The sequence below is a fragment of the Camelina sativa genome, chromosome 11, assembly GCF_000633955.1.
Source record: "Camelina sativa cultivar DH55 chromosome 11, Cs, whole genome shotgun sequence".
Taxonomy (NCBI): Eukaryota; Viridiplantae; Streptophyta; class Magnoliopsida; order Brassicales; family Brassicaceae; genus Camelina; species Camelina sativa.
The window spans coordinates 2917213-2937472 of record NC_025695.1 but is presented as its reverse complement, the minus strand read 5'-3'; the positions used below and the strand labels follow the sequence as shown (position 1 = coordinate 2937472).

The 20260-nt window shown below is 36.8% G+C and overlaps 6 protein-coding genes across 7 annotated transcripts; 5 read left to right on the top strand and 1 right to left on the bottom strand.

Annotated features, from left to right (window-relative positions):
- LOC104721296 (DEAD-box ATP-dependent RNA helicase 16) lies at nucleotides 103–6667 on the top strand. Of its 2 annotated transcripts, XM_010439249.2 has the most exons (15): nucleotides 103–522; nucleotides 621–782; nucleotides 882–971; nucleotides 1061–1189; nucleotides 1420–1520; nucleotides 1622–1733; nucleotides 1844–1975; nucleotides 2066–2131; nucleotides 2215–2400; nucleotides 2541–2636; nucleotides 2717–2854; nucleotides 2927–3009; nucleotides 3109–3376; nucleotides 3470–3588; nucleotides 6451–6667. In XM_010439249.2, exons 1-14 carry the CDS (start codon nucleotides 268–270, stop codon nucleotides 3557–3559), a joined length of 1908 nt encoding a protein of 635 aa, XP_010437551.1. In that variant the 5' UTR covers nucleotides 103–267; the 3' UTR covers nucleotides 3560–3588; nucleotides 6451–6667. The 2 variants fall into 2 exon arrangements, with proteins under 2 accessions (XP_010437551.1, XP_010437550.1); XM_010439248.2 differs by lacking the exon at nucleotides 6451–6667 and having other exon boundaries at nucleotides 3470–3805.
- Nucleotides 4469–6519, top strand: LOC109125259. Its single transcript, XM_019231743.1, has 2 exons — nucleotides 4469–4566; nucleotides 5752–6519. Exons 1-2 carry the CDS (start codon nucleotides 4543–4545, stop codon nucleotides 6517–6519), a joined length of 792 nt encoding a protein of 263 aa, XP_019087288.1. The 5' UTR covers nucleotides 4469–4542.
- Nucleotides 7335–8600, top strand: LOC104721297 (PI-PLC X-box domain-containing protein DDB_G0293730-like). The gene has a single exon (XM_010439250.1). The coding sequence runs from the start codon at nucleotides 7405–7407 to the stop codon at nucleotides 8359–8361; it is 957 nt and encodes a 318-aa protein (XP_010437552.1). The 5' UTR covers nucleotides 7335–7404; the 3' UTR covers nucleotides 8362–8600.
- Nucleotides 9058–10323, top strand: LOC104721298 (PI-PLC X-box domain-containing protein DDB_G0293730-like). The gene has a single exon (XM_010439251.1). The coding sequence runs from the start codon at nucleotides 9128–9130 to the stop codon at nucleotides 10082–10084; it is 957 nt and encodes a 318-aa protein (XP_010437553.1). The 5' UTR covers nucleotides 9058–9127; the 3' UTR covers nucleotides 10085–10323.
- LOC104721294 lies at nucleotides 10925–13239 on the top strand. The gene has a single exon (XM_010439247.1). The coding sequence runs from the start codon at nucleotides 11079–11081 to the stop codon at nucleotides 13062–13064; it is 1986 nt and encodes a 661-aa protein (XP_010437549.1). The 5' UTR covers nucleotides 10925–11078; the 3' UTR covers nucleotides 13065–13239.
- LOC104721293 (protein NUCLEAR FUSION DEFECTIVE 4-like) lies at nucleotides 13531–16325 on the bottom strand. Its single transcript, XM_010439246.2, has 4 exons — nucleotides 15892–16325; nucleotides 15687–15810; nucleotides 14765–15518; nucleotides 13531–14260 (listed from the first exon to the last, which is right to left on the bottom strand). Exons 1-4 carry the CDS (start codon nucleotides 16243–16245, stop codon nucleotides 13789–13791), a joined length of 1704 nt encoding a protein of 567 aa, XP_010437548.1. The 5' UTR covers nucleotides 16246–16325; the 3' UTR covers nucleotides 13531–13788.

The window sequence follows — 20260 nt, the reverse complement described above, 5'->3', positions numbered from 1 at the left end:
AAAAAAAGATAAAAATTAAATAACAGGTGTATTTCGAAAATAACAAAGCCCATTTAATAAAAGCCCACTACAAAAAGCCCAAAAACTCTTCTTCTTCTTCTAGCTCCTCTCCGCCGCTTTCAAGCTCCGCGCCTCCTCCTAGGTTAGCTAAGCTTCTTCGGAATATTTATTTTCCTCTCAAGACCTAAAGTGAAAGTCTTTTGCATTTCTCTAAAGTTTTTGTTCGATCTTCTTAACTCGAACTTTTGAGCCTGCCCTTCTGATTCCATGAGTAAGACGAAGGTGAAACCTGTGGAGGATGTGAACCCGGAAGTGATGGACGAGGTTGAGGAAGCAGAAGAAGTAGAAGAACAGAGAAACGTCGGAGAAGAAGAAGAAGAAGAAGAAGAAGAAAAAGTAGAAGAAGATGTAGATAAGAGTTTCGAAGAGCTAGGGCTTGATTCTCGTCTAATTCGTGCCCTAACTAAAAAGGGTATAGAGAAACCCACTCTTATTCAGCAATCAGCCGTTCCTTACATTCTGGTAAATATAAATACAATAAAGTCTCAACCTTTTTTGTAAATTTTGATGGTTTTGTTTTGTGGTACTGGTTTTGATTGTCTCTGTTGTTGTTCTTCTAGGAAGGAAAAGATATAGTTGCTAGGGCAAAGACGGGTTCAGGTAAGACTTTGGCTTACCTTTTGCCATTGCTTCAGAAGCTATTCTCAGCAGATTCCGGGAGTAAGAAGAAGCTTGCTCCTTCTGCGTTTATTCTTGTTCCATCTCGAGAGTTATGCCAGCAGGTTTGTTTTTGGACGATTGTTTTCATGTTTTTTTTTCCCTATACTTCCAAAGATTTCAATTAGCCATCTGACATGTTGGTTTGACTTGGGGAAATACAGGTCTACTCAGAGGTTTCTTCGCTTATCGAGTTGTGTAGGGTTCAGTTGAAAGCAGTGCAGTTGACTAGTAGCATGACCGCATCTGATATGGTTAGTTGTTGCTTTTCTCATCTTGAAAAGCATTTAATCGATTTTTCTATATTTGTTTTAATGTTTGCTTTGGAACATCTCTTTTGCAGCGTAATGCATTGGCTGGACTGCCTGAGATTCTTGTCTCCACACCTGCTTGTATTCCTAAATGTTTTGCTGCTGGAGTTTTAGAGCCCACTGCTGTCAGTGAATCACTTGAAATTCTGGTTCTTGATGAGGTATGATATATGTATTTCAGTTTAAATAGTGGCTTTGTTAGAGGTTGTTTTGCAAACGCGCTAGATAATCAAGTAGTCACTCTATTAACTGGAAGTAACATGATGTGATATTCTTGTAAACATATACTGTGTATATAAGCCACTTTGTGGAATAGAGCCACATCTCTATATATCATGTTCTCCTTTATATTCCTCTCTTTGAGGAGATGTTGGTATAATTCTGTTATCAGGCAGATCTTTTGTTGTCATATGGATATGAAGATAATCTAAGGTCGGTAACTTCAATAATCCCAAGGCGTTGCCAATGCCTTCTTATGTCAGCTACTACAAGGTAAGACATATATGGATGATAATGATTCTATTTAAACTCATATTTTTCTCCCAAGTTTTTCTTGAATGGTTGACTGAATAAGATCTTTTGCAAAATCTTAGTTCTGATGTCGAAAAGTTGAAGAAATTGATTCTGCACAACCCAATCGTTTTGACATTGACAGAAGATAATGACAAGGAGGAGCCCGTACCGAGTAATGTTCAGCAGTTTTGGGTATGAGTCGCTCTCTTAGATTTGTTTAAATCATTTTTGCATTATGTTTGGTTTATAATTTCACAGTTGTAGGTCTGATTAGTGATGATAAGTGTGTTATCTTGTCTTAGGTTTCTTGCAGTGCTCAGGATAAACTGCTTCACATTCTTGCTCTCTTGAAGCTAGAGGTCGTTCAGAAAAAAGTTCTGATATTCATTAATACGATTGACATGGGTTTCAAGTTGAAATTATTCTTGGAAAAGGTAAGTTTTGGTCACCTCTTTGAGCATTCCGATTTGCAACCCTGTACCTGTAATTATAATATTGAATTAATTTTGTTTTGTTTCCGCCAGTTTGGAATCAAGTCTGCAATTTTAAATGGGGAGTTGCCTCAGAATTCTCGGCTCCATATACTTGAGGTACGTCACCAAGTCACACTCCTAGATTTAGTTTTTTTTGGAAGTAGCTTTGTTTCATAATTAATCACTGTATGTTTGTACAGCAATTCAATGCAGGTCTTTTTGATTACTTGATTGCGACGGATGATAACAGCCAGACTAAAAAAGAAAAGGAAGAGCCTAAAGGTGAGGATAACGAGGAGAACAATAAAAGCAAGAAGCGTCGCAAACCAAAGCTGGATGCTGAGTTCAGTGTAGTTAGGGGAATTGATTTCAAAAAAGTTCACACGGTATGCTACGTGACTTTGGCCAAGGGGATTTTCTTTTCTTTATTTTTTTGTACTCTTTGCTGTTTGGGACTGAAAAAAAAGTTCCATGTTTTCTTTGCTGTAGATTTTTAACCTTTCCTTAAACCTTTTTTTATGCACAGGTCATAAACTTTGATATGCCTCAAAGTGTTACTGGATACATTCATAGAATTGGGCGTACAGGGAGAGCATATAGCAGCGGTTCTTCTGTTTCTCTTGTGAGTTTCTCATCTAATAATACCGTTTTGTTTGAACCCTTTAAATTTTGCAAGTCTAATGATCGCTTTGTTTGCCACAGGTTTCTCCTGATGAGATGGAAGGGTTTGAAGATATAAAGTCCTTCTTAGCAAACGACAAGAACAAAGATAGTGATATTATCACACCCTTTCCTTTGTTGACCGAAAATGCTGTTGAGTGTCTTAGATATAGAGCTGAGGTGAGTAATCACTGTAGTAAGATGCTTACTTCTTAATTAAGTGAAGTAGTGAAAGTTAAATTGTCTTTGCAGGATGTGGCAAAGAGTGTTACAAAGATTTCGGTTCGAGAGTCTCGAGCTCAGGATTTGAGGAATGAGATAATCAACTCCGAAAAGTAAGCAAGAACATTACTGTTCGATAACAGCTCTTAATGTGTGAGTTGTTTATTCTGAGTTTTTTTTCATCTTCTTAGTTTCGCTATTTCTTTCTTCAGGTTAAAAGCTCATTTTGAAGCTAATCCAAGAGACTTAGATCTGTTGAGACATGACAAGCCTTTGAGTAAGACTGCACCTGCACCACATTTAAAGGACATCCCGGAGTATCTAGTGGACCTAAAGACACAAGAGGCAAGCAAGGCGGTGAAGCTAGCTGGAGCTGCAATGGGTAACAGTAGGAGATCTGGTGGAGGTGCTGGTCGCAACAACAAAAACAAGAAACGTTCCAGAAAAGGCGGCGACCCACTCAAAACCTTCAACCCCAATGTAAAAAACATAACTGAATTTCTCCTTTTTCTCTGCTTTCTGTGTATTTGTGCTAATTTTTTTCTCTGTTGTTTGCTTTCTTCAATCAACCAGGGATCTAAGAGAGGACACGGTGGCGGCGTTGGCCAGAAGAAGGATTCTAGCGATGGCTCGACCAAACAAAAGAAACAGAAGACAGTTTAAGGTATTTCGTTTTGCTCAAGTGTAACCAAATTTTGACTCGTTATAAATCACACAGAAGAACGGAGAAAAGAGATACCATCTTAAGCTCTATTCTGTAGCAACAGAATTCAAACATTTGTGAGCATATTAATTAGCCTTTTGAGTTTTTTGTTTGATATACATTAGATCTTTGTAAGCTTATGACGACGATCTTTGTAGGGCTCAAAATATTATAGTTAAATAAGGCTATACCATCATTGCACGTTTCTTGATCGGGCATTTTTGCCACACGTGTCATCGATAGATTGTGTATAACTTAAATCATACCAAATTTGAATATAAAATTAACGGAATGAAATTTAACTGAAATTTTATATCATTATCCTGATAATTATATCATTATCCAAAATAATTACAGTTAACAATAACAAATTATGTTGAGTTTACCTTATATAATGCTACATAGATTATAAATATTAAAAGTTCACACTACGACGAAAAGTTATATGTATAGTATAAAAACTAATTTTAAATTTTAAATCAGATTTAAATCTAATGATGCATATAGTTGCTAAAGCTAAACCTTTTTTTTTACCAAAAAAAAAATAGCTGCTAAACCTTTAACAATGAAAAAAGATAAAGACAAAGAAACAACCTAATATATATTTTAAAGACCAAGTTGGATTTTGGTAAAAATACACATCGCATATTCGTTTTTACTAACAACTATCATGACGTTCATGACGTTAATCAAATTCTATTTCATAACTGTTAGCAACTTTTAATTAGACAGCCAATAAATTTGACTTAAGAAGTCAAAAACTCTAACTAACCCACAACAAATAATTTGTCTTTCTTTGATTGAACGTTTCACACGTTTGAGACAAACACTTCACGATATCTCTCATAATTATAAGTGAACCCTACAAACAAAGTCGTAAACTCAACCACAAGAGAAACCTTATCTTCTTCTTCATCCTCATCTTCATCGATCTCTCAAAACAATGCTCTCGTTTATCTCTAACCAGATNCATAACTGAATTTCTCCTTTTTCTCTGCTTTCTGTGTATTTGTGCTAATTTTTTTCTCTGTTGTTTGCTTTCTTCAATCAACCAGGGATCTAAGAGAGGACACGGTGGCGGCGTTGGCCAGAAGAAGGATTCTAGCGATGGCTCGACCAAACAAAAGAAACAGAAGACAGTTTAAGGTATTTCGTTTTGCTCAAGTGTAACCAAATTTTGACTCGTTATAAATCACACAGAAGAACGGAGAAAAGAGATACCATCTTAAGCTCTATTCTGTAGCAACAGAATTCAAACATTTGTGAGCATATTAATTAGCCTTTTGAGTTTTTTGTTTGATATACATTAGATCTTTGTAAGCTTATGACGACGATCTTTGTAGGGCTCAAAATATTATAGTTAAATAAGGCTATACCATCATTGCACGTTTCTTGATCGGGCATTTTTGCCACACGTGTCATCGATAGATTGTGTATAACTTAAATCATACCAAATTTGAATATAAAATTAACGGAATGAAATTTAACTGAAATTTTATATCATTATCCTGATAATTATATCATTATCCAAAATAATTACAGTTAACAATAACAAATTATGTTGAGTTTACCTTATATAATGCTACATAGATTATAAATATTAAAAGTTCACACTACGACGAAAAGTTATATGTATAGTATAAAAACTAATTTTAAATTTTAAATCAGATTTAAATCTAATGATGCATATAGTTGCTAAAGCTAAACCTTTTTTTTTACCAAAAAAAAAATAGCTGCTAAACCTTTAACAATGAAAAAAGATAAAGACAAAGAAACAACCTAATATATATTTTAAAGACCAAGTTGGATTTTGGTAAAAATACACATCGCATATTCGTTTTTACTAACAACTATCATGACGTTCATGACGTTAATCAAATTCTATTTCATAACTGTTAGCAACTTTTAATTATACAGCCAATAAATTTGACTTAAGAAGTCAAAAACTCTAACTAACCCACAACAAATAATTTGTCTTTCTTTGATTGAACGTTTCACACGTTTGAGACAAACACTTCACGATATCTCTCATAATTATAAGTGAACCCTACAAACAAAGTCGTAAACTCAACCACAAGAGAAACCTTATCTTCTTCTTCATCCTCATCTTCATCGATCTCTCAAAACAATGCTCTCGTTTATCTCTAACCAGATCGACCGGCAAAAAGATGTCTCTCATGAGGAAAAAACCCTAAGCGATCTCGAAAAATCCGATGGTTCACATTTCCCTGGCGATGACTACCGTCCGTCCGATCGAAAAAACTGGATGGCTGGTCTAACGTTGGAGAAACTAACTCTTAACAAGATCGTGTGGCCAGGAACGCACGATTCAGCTACCAACGATATCGGAATACCTCTCATCTCTCGTCCCTTAGCTGAATGCCAAACGCTCTCCATCTACGAGCAGCTCGTCCTCGGGACGCGTGTTCTCGATATCCGTGTGCAGGAGGATCGCCAAATCTGTCATGGGATTCTGACGTCATACGACGTTGATGTCGTCATCGATGATGTCATTAGATTCTTGTCGGAGACTCACTCGGAGATTATAATCTTAGAGATAAGGACAGAGTTCGGACACAAAGACCCTCCGGAGTTCGAGACTTACTTGGGGGACAAGTTAGGTCAGTTTCTGATACATCAAGACGATAACTTGTTCAACAAGCCGGTATCAGAGATTTTGCCGAAAAGGGTTATTTGCATCTGGAAACCTAGAGAGTCTCCGAAGCCGAGCCGTGGTGGACATCTCTGGAACGCAGATTACTTAAAAGATAATTGGATTGATACGGATCTTCCATGGACGAAATTTCAGAGCAATTTGAAGCNGTATTTCGTTTTGCTCAAGTGTAACCAAATTTTGACTCGTTATAAATCACACAGAAGAACGGAGAAAAGAGATACCATCTTAAGCTCTATTCTGTAGCAACAGAATTCAAACATTTGTGAGCATATTAATTAGCCTTTTGAGTTTTTTGTTTGATATACATTAGATCTTTGTAAGCTTATGACGACGATCTTTGTAGGGCTCAAAATATTATAGTTAAATAAGGCTATACCATCATTGCACGTTTCTTGATCGGGCATTTTTGCCACACGTGTCATCGATAGATTGTGTATAACTTAAATCATACCAAATTTGAATATAAAATTAACGGAATGAAATTTAACTGAAATTTTATATCATTATCCTGATAATTATATCATTATCCAAAATAATTACAGTTAACAATAACAAATTATGTTGAGTTTACCTTATATAATGCTACATAGATTATAAATATTAAAAGTTCACACTACGACGAAAAGTTATATGTATAGTATAAAAACTAATTTTAAATTTTAAATCAGATTTAAATCTAATGATGCATATAGTTGCTAAAGCTAAACCTTTTTTTTTACCAAAAAAAAAATAGCTGCTAAACCTTTAACAATGAAAAAAGATAAAGACAAAGAAACAACCTAATATATATTTTAAAGACCAAGTTGGATTTTGGTAAAAATACACATCGCATATTCGTTTTTACTAACAACTATCATGACGTTCATGACGTTAATCAAATTCTATTTCATAACTGTTAGCAACTTTTAATTATACAGCCAATAAATTTGACTTAAGAAGTCAAAAACTCTAACTAACCCACAACAAATAATTTGTCTTTCTTTGATTGAACGTTTCACACGTTTGAGACAAACACTTCACGATATCTCTCATAATTATAAGTGAACCCTACAAACAAAGTCGTAAACTCAACCACAAGAGAAACCTTATCTTCTTCTTCATCCTCATCTTCATCGATCTCTCAAAACAATGCTCTCGTTTATCTCTAACCAGATCGACCGGCAAAAAGATGTCTCTCATGAGGAAAAAACCCTAAGCGATCTCGAAAAATCCGATGGTTCACATTTCCCTGGCGATGACTACCGTCCGTCCGATCGAAAAAACTGGATGGCTGGTCTAACGTTGGAGAAACTAACTCTTAACAAGATCGTGTGGCCAGGAACGCACGATTCAGCTACCAACGATATCGGAATACCTCTCATCTCTCGTCCCTTAGCTGAATGCCAAACGCTCTCCATCTACGAGCAGCTCGTCCTCGGGACGCGTGTTCTCGATATCCGTGTGCAGGAGGATCGCCAAATCTGTCATGGGATTCTGACGTCATACGACGTTGATGTCGTCATCGATGATGTCATTAGATTCTTGTCGGAGACTCACTCGGAGATTATAATCTTAGAGATAAGGACAGAGTTCGGACACAAAGACCCTCCGGAGTTCGAGACTTACTTGGGGGACAAGTTAGGTCAGTTTCTGATACATCAAGACGATAACTTGTTCAACAAGCCGGTATCAGAGATTTTGCCGAAAAGGGTTATTTGCATCTGGAAACCTAGAGAGTCTCCGAAGCCGAGCCGTGGTGGACATCTCTGGAACGCAGATTACTTAAAAGATAATTGGATTGATACGGATCTTCCATGGACGAAATTTCAGAGCAATTTGAAGCATCTAGGCGAGCAGCAATCGATATCTTCTAGAAAATTCTTTTACCGGGTTGAGAACACCGTTACGCCGCAAGCAGATAATCCAGTTGTGTGGGTTAAACCGGTGACTGATCGGATCCGAAAACATGCTAGGCTTTTTATATCTCAGTGTGTTTCCAAGGGATGTGGAGATAAGTTGCAGATTCTGTCAACTGATTTCATCGAAGATGATTTCGTCGATGCTTGCGTCGGACTCACTCACGCAAGAATCGAAGGGAAAGTTTGATAGATCTCCAAGTTTGACAAGGATTTGGAATCAATATATTTCTTTGGTTTTTAATTTGTTGCGTGTATTGTTAGTTGCATTAGTTACAAAGCGTCTGTGTGATTCTCGTCGACGTCCTTTACAAAGAGTCTGTGTCATCTCTGTCTTTCATGAGACCTTAAATTTGTAAATCCGATTGTATCATACGATTAGATTGTTAGTTTATTGAATAAAATGTTTTGATGGATAGTTAATATAAATATATAACCTCAAGATAAAGAAAGAAGTATATAACATACTTCTGCACCACTCATTAACCTAATTTGTTAGAAATTTATAAGAATTGAAACATGATGTTTAGAGTTTTACTAAAGAGGGACAAGCTGGTGTCCTTGATTGTGTTATGTTCTGCCACAATTAGCTTGCNAAAGAAACAACCTAATATATATTTTAAAGACCAAGTTGGATTTTGGTAAAAATACACATCGCATATTCGTTTTTACTAACAACTATCATGACGTTCATGACGTTAATCAAATTCTATTTCATAACTGTTAGCAACTTTTAATTATACAGCCAATAAATTTGACTTAAGAAGTCAAAAACTCTAACTAACCCACAACAAATAATTTGTCTTTCTTTGATTGAACGTTTCACACGTTTGAGACAAACACTTCACGATATCTCTCATAATTATAAGTGAACCCTACAAACAAAGTCGTAAACTCAACCACAAGAGAAACCTTATCTTCTTCTTCATCCTCATCTTCATCGATCTCTCAAAACAATGCTCTCGTTTATCTCTAACCAGATCGACCGGCAAAAAGATGTCTCTCATGAGGAAAAAACCCTAAGCGATCTCGAAAAATCCGATGGTTCACATTTCCCTGGCGATGACTACCGTCCGTCCGATCGAAAAAACTGGATGGCTGGTCTAACGTTGGAGAAACTAACTCTTAACAAGATCGTGTGGCCAGGAACGCACGATTCAGCTACCAACGATATCGGAATACCTCTCATCTCTCGTCCCTTAGCTGAATGCCAAACGCTCTCCATCTACGAGCAGCTCGTCCTCGGGACGCGTGTTCTCGATATCCGTGTGCAGGAGGATCGCCAAATCTGTCATGGGATTCTGACGTCATACGACGTTGATGTCGTCATCGATGATGTCATTAGATTCTTGTCGGAGACTCACTCGGAGATTATAATCTTAGAGATAAGGACAGAGTTCGGACACAAAGACCCTCCGGAGTTCGAGACTTACTTGGGGGACAAGTTAGGTCAGTTTCTGATACATCAAGACGATAACTTGTTCAACAAGCCGGTATCAGAGATTTTGCCGAAAAGGGTTATTTGCATCTGGAAACCTAGAGAGTCTCCGAAGCCGAGCCGTGGTGGACATCTCTGGAACGCAGATTACTTAAAAGATAATTGGATTGATACGGATCTTCCATGGACGAAATTTCAGAGCAATTTGAAGCATCTAGGCGAGCAGCAATCGATATCTTCTAGAAAATTCTTTTACCGGGTTGAGAACACCGTTACGCCGCAAGCAGATAATCCAGTTGTGTGGGTTAAACCGGTGACTGATCGGATCCGAAAACATGCTAGGCTTTTTATATCTCAGTGTGTTTCCAAGGGATGTGGAGATAAGTTGCAGATTCTGTCAACTGATTTCATCGAAGATGATTTCGTCGATGCTTGCGTCGGACTCACTCACGCAAGAATCGAAGGGAAAGTTTGATAGATCTCCAAGTTTGACAAGGATTTGGAATCAATATATTTCTTTGGTTTTTAATTTGTTGCGTGTATTGTTAGTTGCATTAGTTACAAAGCGTCTGTGTGATTCTCGTCGACGTCCTTTACAAAGAGTCTGTGTCATCTCTGTCTTTCATGAGACCTTAAATTTGTAAATCCGATTGTATCATACGATTAGATTGTTAGTTTATTGAATAAAATGTTTTGATGGATAGTTAATATAAATATATAACCTCAAGATAAAGAAAGAAGTATATAACATACTTCTGCACCACTCATTAACCTAATTTGTTAGAAATTTATAAGAATTGAAACATGATGTTTAGAGTTTTACTAAAGAGGGACAAGCTGGTGTCCTTGATTGTGTTATGTTCTGCCACAATTAGCTTGCTTCCAAACGTACCAAGAATCATGATTCATCAGTCATCATTCATCAACAAACTCTTCACAATTAGCATTTATGTTAAGGCCTACCACATGCCTTTACACATATATGGACATGATCTTGATTAACTATTTTTGAGGCTATAATAAAACTCACATCATGGTGATTTTGTCCTGCATACATACACCAATACCATTAATATTATTGCTTTAACATTAAATAATATCTCGGGCTAACCATTGTGTTATTTAATCATCTCAATCAGCATTGGACCGTTATACATAGTCTACACCAACAATCTCAAATATTAATCATTCGAATAAATGTATGTTGCTATAATTATGTTAATTGAAGTATCCGATTCAGTTTCTGTATATATATATATATATACAACGTCTATTTTTAGAGAGCCTTTTCTTCTTCCTTGTAAAATTCGGAGAAATTAACGTTTCACCAATATCTCACATTCTCTCTGTGTGCGTCTCTTCTCTCTCTCTCCGCCTCCCTCCACCGTCGTCTCCGGTGATCAAAGCCACCATCGTCTTCATTAAACAACATCAACGTTTACAGAGCTAATTCTTGAGTTTGTCTTCTCATGGCGGATATTGTGAAACAGATCTTAGTAAGACCTATTCAATTAGCGGATCAGATAACTAAAGCGTCGGACGAAGCTTACTCGTTCCGTCAAGAATGTCTAGAGGTCAAAGCCAAAACGGAAAAGCTCGCCGGTCTCTTACGTCAAGCAGCGCGTGCGAGTAACGATCTCTACGAACGTCCCACGCGCCGTATCATCGACGATACAGAGCAAGTCCTCTTCAAAGCCTTAGCTCTCGTCGAAAAATGCCGCGCAACGGGACTGATGAAACGTGTTTTCACCATTATCCCCGCGGCTGCGTTTAGGAAGATCACGATGCAGTTGGAGAATTCGATCGGAGACGTTTCTTGGCTCCTCCGTGTCTCTGCTTCAGGGGATGATCGTGACGACGAGTATTTAGGACTCCCTCCGATCGCAGCTAACGAGCCAATCCTCTGTTTGATTTGGGAACAAGTCGCGATCCTCTTCACAGGCTCTCTCGAGGATCGATCAGATGCAGCGGCTTCGCTCGTGTCGCTGGCTCGTGACAATGATCGATACGGGAGGCTCATTATCGAAGAAGGTGGTGTACCTCCATTGTTGAAGCTTGCTAAAGAAGGTAAAATGGAAGGTCAAGAGAACGCGGCTCGAGCCATTGGTTTATTAGGACGTGATCCAGAGAGTGTTGAACAGATTGTGAACGCAGGTGTGTGTCAAGTGTTTGCAAAGATTCTCAAAGAAGGTCATATGAAAGTTCAAACCGTTGTTGCATGGGCTGTTTCTGAATTAGCTTCTAATCATCCTAAGTGTCAAGACCATTTTGCTCAGAACAACATCATTCGTTTCCTTGTGAGTCATTTAGCTTTTGAGACGGTTCAAGAACATAGAAAATACGCTATCGTGAGTAACAAGCAGACGTTGTCTTCGATTCATACGGTTTTCATGGCGAGTAATACGAACCCATCAGACAAGAAGGAGAGCAACGATCAAGATGAGACCAAAAGCAATATCTCACATCCTATGAGTAATCAGACACCGAGTCAGATGGATAGCTTAATTACAAACACATTGGCAATGAAGGGTTCGGGTCCGAGTTCAGGTTCAGGTTCCGGTACTAACAAGAATCAGGTAAAACAGAGCAATCAACAGCACCAGAATCATCATACCAAGGGTGGTTCTAATCCGAGAGGGAACAATCCAACACATGTTTCTTTAATGGGGACAAGCATTAAGGGAAGAGAGTATGAGGATCCAGCTACTAAAGCTCAGATGAAGGCAATGGCTGCAAGAGCATTGTGGCAACTCTCAAGAGGGAATCTCCAAATATGTAGAAGCATAACAGAGTCAAGAGCATTGCTCTGTTTCGCCGTTCTGTTAGAGAAAGGAGACGATGAAGTCAAGTCCTATTCGGCTTTAGCAATGATGGAAATCACAGATGTGGCCGAGCAGTATCCAGAGCTGAGACGTTCAGCCTTCAAACCAACCTCTCCTGCTGCAAAAGCTGTAGTAGAACAGTTACTTAAGGTGATCGAAAACGAACTACCGGACCTTTTGATCCCCTGCATCAAATCAATCGGTAGTCTTTCAAGAACGTTCCGTGCAACGGAGACAAGGATCATTGCACCACTTGTGAAGCTTCTTGATGAAAGAGAAGCAGAGGTTTCAATGGAAGCCGCAGTAGCGCTTATCAAATTCTCATGTACCGACAATTTCTTGCGTGATAACCACTCGAAAGCGATCATAGCAGCAGGAGGTGCAAAGCATTTGATTCAATTAGTCTACTTTGGAGAACAAATGGTCCAAGTCCCGGCTTTGATACTACTTTGTTATATCGCATTGAATGTACCAGACAGTGAAACTTTAGCTCAAGAAGAGGTTCTCGTAGTTCTTGAATGGTCGACAAAGCAAGCTCATTTGGTGGAATCACCAACGATTGACGAGATATTACCAGAAGCAAAGAGTAGATTGGAGCTTTACCAATCTAGAGGGTCAAGAGGATTTCATTGATATATGACACAAAGCTAATTCACTATCTAGAGTATGAACACTCTTCATTTTTGTCGCCTCACAGGTTTTGTTTTCTTCTTTGATGTGTTCACTTATGTCTTCTCCAACGTTTGATGAAGCTCTCTGTATATATTACATTGGTGATGCTCTTAGACGTTGTTATAAGTGTGTAGACTATGATGCTCTTAGACGTTGTTATAAGTGTGTAGACTATGTTGTAAGTCGAAACTACTATATTGATTTTTAGATTCCATAATCATAGTATCTGAGTTAACTTTGTTTTAGATCTTGTTTAAAGTTTGTATTCTTTACTTCAAAATCGGTTTAGTTTCTCACATTGTTTCTCTATAAGGAGTAAATGGAATTTTTCCATATAGTTAAAACAGCGACATATGTGAACACGTTTTAGATATAGTAACGCTCAATTTAATGTTTACATGATAATTACAAGAGAGGAATGAGAATGAGAATGAGAATTAGAATATGCAACTCTCCAATAAATGAGCAACATTAAGTATAGATCCCCATTATCTGAACTTACACCAAACAACTGCTTCAAACACTTCTTAAGCATAAGTGTACAAATGTACAATCACCGCTTCTAATAATACTGAACATTACAAACTTTCACAAAAAAGATTTACATATTACTATAGAACTAACATCCCCCTCCCAGAAAAAAATGATTGTAACCAAAAGCAAATCCAGATTCAGCTTAACACTCTCATCGGAGATTACCACTAGACTTTTTAGCCTTCTTGCTTGCATGAATCTTCGCATAGATCTCGTTCGTTCTATACGCTAGCAAAAGGTCAAGACCAATCCCAATAATGGAAGCAAACGCCATTACAAGGAAGACCATACGGAAACAATGAGCTCCTACACACGTATTGCCTCCACCAGGAGTCGGTGTGGCTTCAGCATCGTAAAGTAAACCCGCTAGTAGACCCGAGAAGAGGAACGATCCCAGAGGCATATTGAGTATAAGGATGTTGTAGATGAGTCCATAATATTTGAGACCGAATAGTTCCGAGGCTGTTGGTACGGTTATGGCTAACCGGACTCCGTAGCAAACCCCAACCACCATTGAACCGATGTAGAGTGAACCGGGCATCGCTAAAGCCATCAGTAAATATCCTACGGCCATGATAATCTGAGCTGCTGCATTCCATAGTGGTCTTGGTGTTCCAGCTTTCCTATAGAATTAAAGAGAAACAAAAAATCACATGCTCTAAGTTAGTCTATGCAATATAGGTAAGTTCCCTTCATAGCAAGATTAGTCAAGGTCCCCACGATGTCGAGTTCTCTAATAAAGACTAAAGAAAATCTTAAAAAGATCTTTCAACGCAAAAAGTCGAAAACTTTTATTATGGTCCCCCGGGCACAAGGAAACTTCTCCATCAAGAGCTTTCATTGAAAAATTGTTTAGAAGAAATATCATGCGAATGAGAAAAATATTCAGTTCTAAGTACCAGAAGAGGAAAGTAATATACTCTCTGTGCCTTAGCGGCAAAGCAAAGGCGAAACAGAGGAAACTGACACCACCCAAATATGCATTTGAATGCGTGTAGATAAAGTGATCAAATGAGAATATTCCAATCTCCAAGTCACGTTACGCTACAACTTAACAAGATCTATGTTTCCAATTATTAAATCAGTTTTTTTCTACTAAGAGTGTTTTAAGTAAAGTGACCACTTACTTGATGAAGTGCTCGGAGATGGTACCAGAGAGAATCCGACCAAAGAATCCCCAAATACTAATCATAGAGACAAACTTGGAAACATCCGTGTAACCAAGCGCAAGCCCGATCTGACCCATATTGTTCATCACTGCTAAACCAGTACCTACTCCACACAAGAATGACACAAACAAAACCCAAAAGTCAACACTCAACATGGCTTCCATTATGGTGTGTTCTTCTCCAAGAACCGGTCTTTTCTTCTCAGTCGTCACCACGTTTCCGTGATTCTCCTCCCCTTCATCTTTTAACGGCTTAAGAGACGGTGGCAACTCGTTATCCGCCGCCGCTGCAGCGCCTACGAGTGTTTCCTCCACTACAATCTCGGATCCTGATCTCAGTAACGGTTCATCGACTCGTCCTTCTACGTCTTGTTCATCTTTATCTTTGCTACGGATATAAGCGTGGAAAGGGACGGCGATAGGAGAAGCTAAGAGGATGAGAAGAACCGAGGCGAATGCAATAGCGACAACTCCGGTTTTGATTCCCAAGATATCGTAAGACTGAAGGTACACAGCAACAACAACGGCGACGATGTTAAACACGGCGAAGTATTTAGACTCTTCGTTATCCTCCGCGGAGGTACTAGCCGGAGGTATCTCACGGAGGAAGAAAACCGCCGTGAGACAAACGGCGAAAGGTACGACGGAGAGAAGAACAAGAAACGAAGCTGGATCAGAGGAAAACAGAGCANTGAATGCCAAACGCTCTCCATCTACGAGCAGCTCGTCCTCGGGACGCGTGTTCTCGATATCCGTGTGCAGGAGGATCGCCAAATCTGTCATGGGATTCTGACGTCATACGACGTTGATGTCGTCATCGATGATGTCATTAGATTCTTGTCGGAGACTCACTCGGAGATTATAATCTTAGAGATAAGGACAGAGTTCGGACACAAAGACCCTCCGGANTCCACGGTTTCGCCGGAAGTTTCGTATACAAGTCACAAGAACCGCCGTGTTCATCCACGTCGAACTGTTCCCTCCCATACAGAGAAACACACACATCTACACAACAACAAGCGTCAAAAATTTGGGTTTTATAAATTTCGAAAATTAGGGTTTGTTTTAAGAATCTTGAATCAGTACCTGCCAATAAGGAAGAGGTTGGATCGTGCGGCTAACGACGAGCCATTGTACACCATAACCAATAAGACCTTCGAAAGAACCGATGAGAAGGATGACAGGAGTTGAAAGACGATCAGAAGCAAGTCCGGCGAGGATTCCGAAAGCTTTTCCGATGTCTTTAGCGACGGAGAGACTGTTGAGTTCTAACTGAGTGAGGTTCATTAGGGATTTTAGAGCCGCGGAGTAATTTGAGAAGGTGTAATTGTTGCCTGAGATGGATTGGATCCAAACGGCTGTAACGAAACCGAGCCATTTGAGAGCTGAGGAAGAAGAAGAAGAAGAAGAAGAAGACGAAGAAGATCTCCCAAACCCCATTGGAGTAGGAGAAGAAGAAGAAAGAAGAAAGAAGAGATATTTTTGAGTGTGTTGTGTTGGTTCGTTGAGCTCTCTGCGTACAGTTTTAAAGGTGAAACGTCACGTTTTATTTTTGTTTTTTCCGCAACTTTAGACTTTATCGTTTTTGTAGAAACTAGAAAGTATTTATTTAATCTCAAAAAAAGAAAATTAATTTAATAACTAGAATGATGAAATGAGAAAGTACGAAAGGGACACGTACGGTGAAGGTGTGTGCAAATAGTGGATGAATTTATGGTGCTTTTTATTTTATAAATAAATGTCGAAGAGGAGGAATTAAGAAATTTCTATTAAAATGCAAATTGCTTCTTCATATCATAGGATATTTTTTCTTCAAGGTAATGATTAATTATAATATGGTCAACTAGGATGATTAGTGGGTGATTTTGGTCAGTTGGTTCTTCCAAGCATGAAAGTTCATGCTTCCGTAACTTTTTTTGTTTCTTACTTAATCAGAAAATTATATATATAAGACGACCACATGGTTTTATTTAAACAAAATGTTTTTTTTTTTATTTTACATTTTTCTCCGTTAGAGAAGACTCACATCCATTATATGGTCAACGAGGCAATGAATACACAGTTTTACGATACTACATGACATGAGATGAGTAAAGATATCTTTGCTAGCAAGTGGATATTCGGATCTACAATTGAATGAAGTCTGGAAACTAGAAAATGGGGACTAGTCCGGCTCATTATTTTTGCTAGAAGCTTCCAAGTCGGTTTGGTGCCGTCTAGTATACGTTAAGTTTTATTTGGTATGAGAAAGAGAAAAAAAATGACATTGTGTAATGTATACTTGTGTTGAGCGCCTCATAAGCACCTTCGATGAATTGATACGTTTCTACAATACTTGGATTACTGAGGAAAGTACTGAGCCGAAAATCCATAACGTTAAAACAAAATCAAACCCAATTTTAATTGCACTGGTTTAGTTTTGCTCCTTTTGGTTTTATAAAAAGAGATCCAGTTCACACTTAACATTACAAAAGATTTTGTTTGGCTTTGTCAAAGTCACTCAAACATGCGTCTTTTTAAATGGAAAACAAGTCGTGAACAACTCTAACGTTTCATGTTGCCAAAGGGTTGTATTTCCCTTTTTTTTTTTTTGTTAAAGAAAGGTTGTATTTATTTCTCTGTCGCTTGTACGTACGGAACATTTTTATCGCAACACTAGATAAATATCCAGAGTATTCACTTGTTCTGATCACGATGCTTTAAAATTTTAGTTATTCGGCGTGTTTAGTTTCATATAATCTAAGTATTTGGATGTGACAACAATTTTTCTCCACCAAGTAAGGTACCAACTTGTATTTTTCATCCAAACGTTATTTGGCTTTGATTGGATATATAATTGTAGATGAGTGTTTTGGTTTGTATTCTTCAAAAATCGCAAAGAACCATTAATCAAATTTTCAGATACTTGAGATTTCCTTAAAGAAAATAGATTTTTCAAAATAATTATCTATGTTTGGCTTACTATATTTCGGCAAAAGCTAAAAGTTTGTCGTATTTCACTGGGTTCACTTCCTCCCTCCCAATAATTGCCGTTAACTATTAAGGTCTTGAATGACGACCTCATAAAACGCGGATTTCAAAAACATTTTAGGAAAATGAGTTAATGTTATCAATCATATAACTTTAGCTAATTTGCGTTATTCTACAAAAACAGAGAAACCACTGTAGACGTATTTCAAGACTGAACAAAATTCAATGAACCGCACTTTATATTATCTAGCCTTATTGTAAATAACTCACTGAACAGAAAATAATTATGATTTTGTATTTTTTTAAAATTTCAACCAAAATAGATATTAATAATTTAGTAGCATATATCTATAACTATTAATAACTCCAGTTAATCTTATACTCTCTTCGTTTCATAATATAAGATGTTTTGAGAAATTTTTTTGTTTTATAATATAGTATATTTTCAAGTCTATATGCAACTTTTAAACTAATTAAATATTTTATATTATGCAGTATTATTTTTGATTGGTTGAACTTATTAAAAGTAAACAATTCTTAATTTGCGTGCATTCAGTTTAAAATCCTATATTCTGAAACAGAGGGAGTAATAAATAGATTTTTTTTGAAATTTTTAATAGTTCTTTTTATTGTGTATTTTTTTATGATTGAATAAATTTAAAAGTATTTAAATTTATTCATATAATTGTTATTACAATAATATATATATATATATTTATTTATTTATTAATACAAAACAAATTTAAATAAATAATTATACTAATTATAAATAAAAATCTGCACCGCAAATAGTTTTTCATCAATCAAACATTATTTTGTACCGCTTAATTTGCATTCTCCGCACTTGTCCCGCAAATATATTTGTTCCGCACGTACTGCAATTGAACCGTACCTCACTAACAAATTCTTTGTTCGGCACTACTAATTCCACGATTACTATTCTGACCTTAAGTTTGGCTTACTATATTCACGAAATAATATTACATAATGCGAATCTGTGGAATTACACTTCTTTTCTGTTTTTATTCTCACGCAAAAAATAGACAACTCCCGAGTCCTGACGCCTTTGTTGGATAATATAATATAGCTGGAAAAAGAAACCAAAATTTCTCTTTTAAAATGTTCATATATATTCGTGTGATATATAGTGATCCTAGTTATGTTATCCTTAGCCGCCTCTTTGTTTTTATGTAAGCAATTTTTTCTTTGGCAAAATGAAGTTCTAATAATTTAATTCAAGAATATTTTTGTTCGTTAACTATCCTAATGACTCAACCTTATGATATATATAATATATATAGTAAACTCAGTCACGTTCGTCAAAATTTCATTTAATCACGCATGAACAACAAATAATGTGGAGATAAAACCAGTACATTTATTTGAATCGCATTCAAAATGAGTTATTCACAAAGTGATTTGCTTCGTATAGATTGACGTACGTGTCTATACTATTAAAATTTCCATCGGGTCTAAATGATATAAGATCAGTACACAAATGATACCGTAGGTGTATCAATATGATTGAGAACACCAAGAACATGTTCAACAAAGTCATGAAAGCTAATTATAACCATTTTGCCAGTTGTGATGTGATAAGAGAGATGAATATCTGATGGGGCCAATTCGGGATTTCGAACAGTAAGGGAGTGATATGGACATGTATCTTTCTATCCGTGAAATTAATTCTTGCGGGCGATATTTATCATAATTGTCAAATAAGTGATCTGATTTGTTGGCGAGGTTATCACACATTCACAATTTGCTTATCACAACAAAAAAAAAAAAATCTTTTTTTTAAAAAAAACACTTAGAAAGAAAAAAAGTACAAAAGGCATTTGTTTGTTAGTGTTGTAGGATTCCCATAATGTAATGATTTTATTATATACTAGTACAAAAAATGAGAATTCCAACGGATGAAAAATGACGGACAAAATGAGGAAAACAAAAATCGCAAGTAGCAAACAAACGTGAAAATATGAGTACGAGTAACTATCGCTCTAATTAAAAAGTGGGGTAAACATGTCTCTTGATAATTTTGACATTCATATCTTTAACTATTTCAATAATTGGGATGAAACCAATTAATGAATTTTGTTTCTATCTATCTAAGCTTTGTGGTTTAGTATAATTTCTTATGATGTATATTTTTAAAGTTTCACTTAATTAACCCTTTTAGCAATACATAGTTGAATATTTTCACAGTAATATATACTAAATATATAAATGCATGCATAGGGTATATGAAAATAGATCGCATTCATTCCTGGACATGAAATATTTAGATAGTACTAAATATAAGAGTAAGATTGTTGTCCAATTTTATACCTCAAGAATTGTTTTCAGTGAGTTATGAGATAACATAATGAATGATCTATCTAACAAAACATCTCACCTTTAAAACCAAACAAAAATAAATAAAATATCTCACCTACCAACTACGCGAGTGTCAAGTAGTTTACATATAAACCAGATACTCATCAGT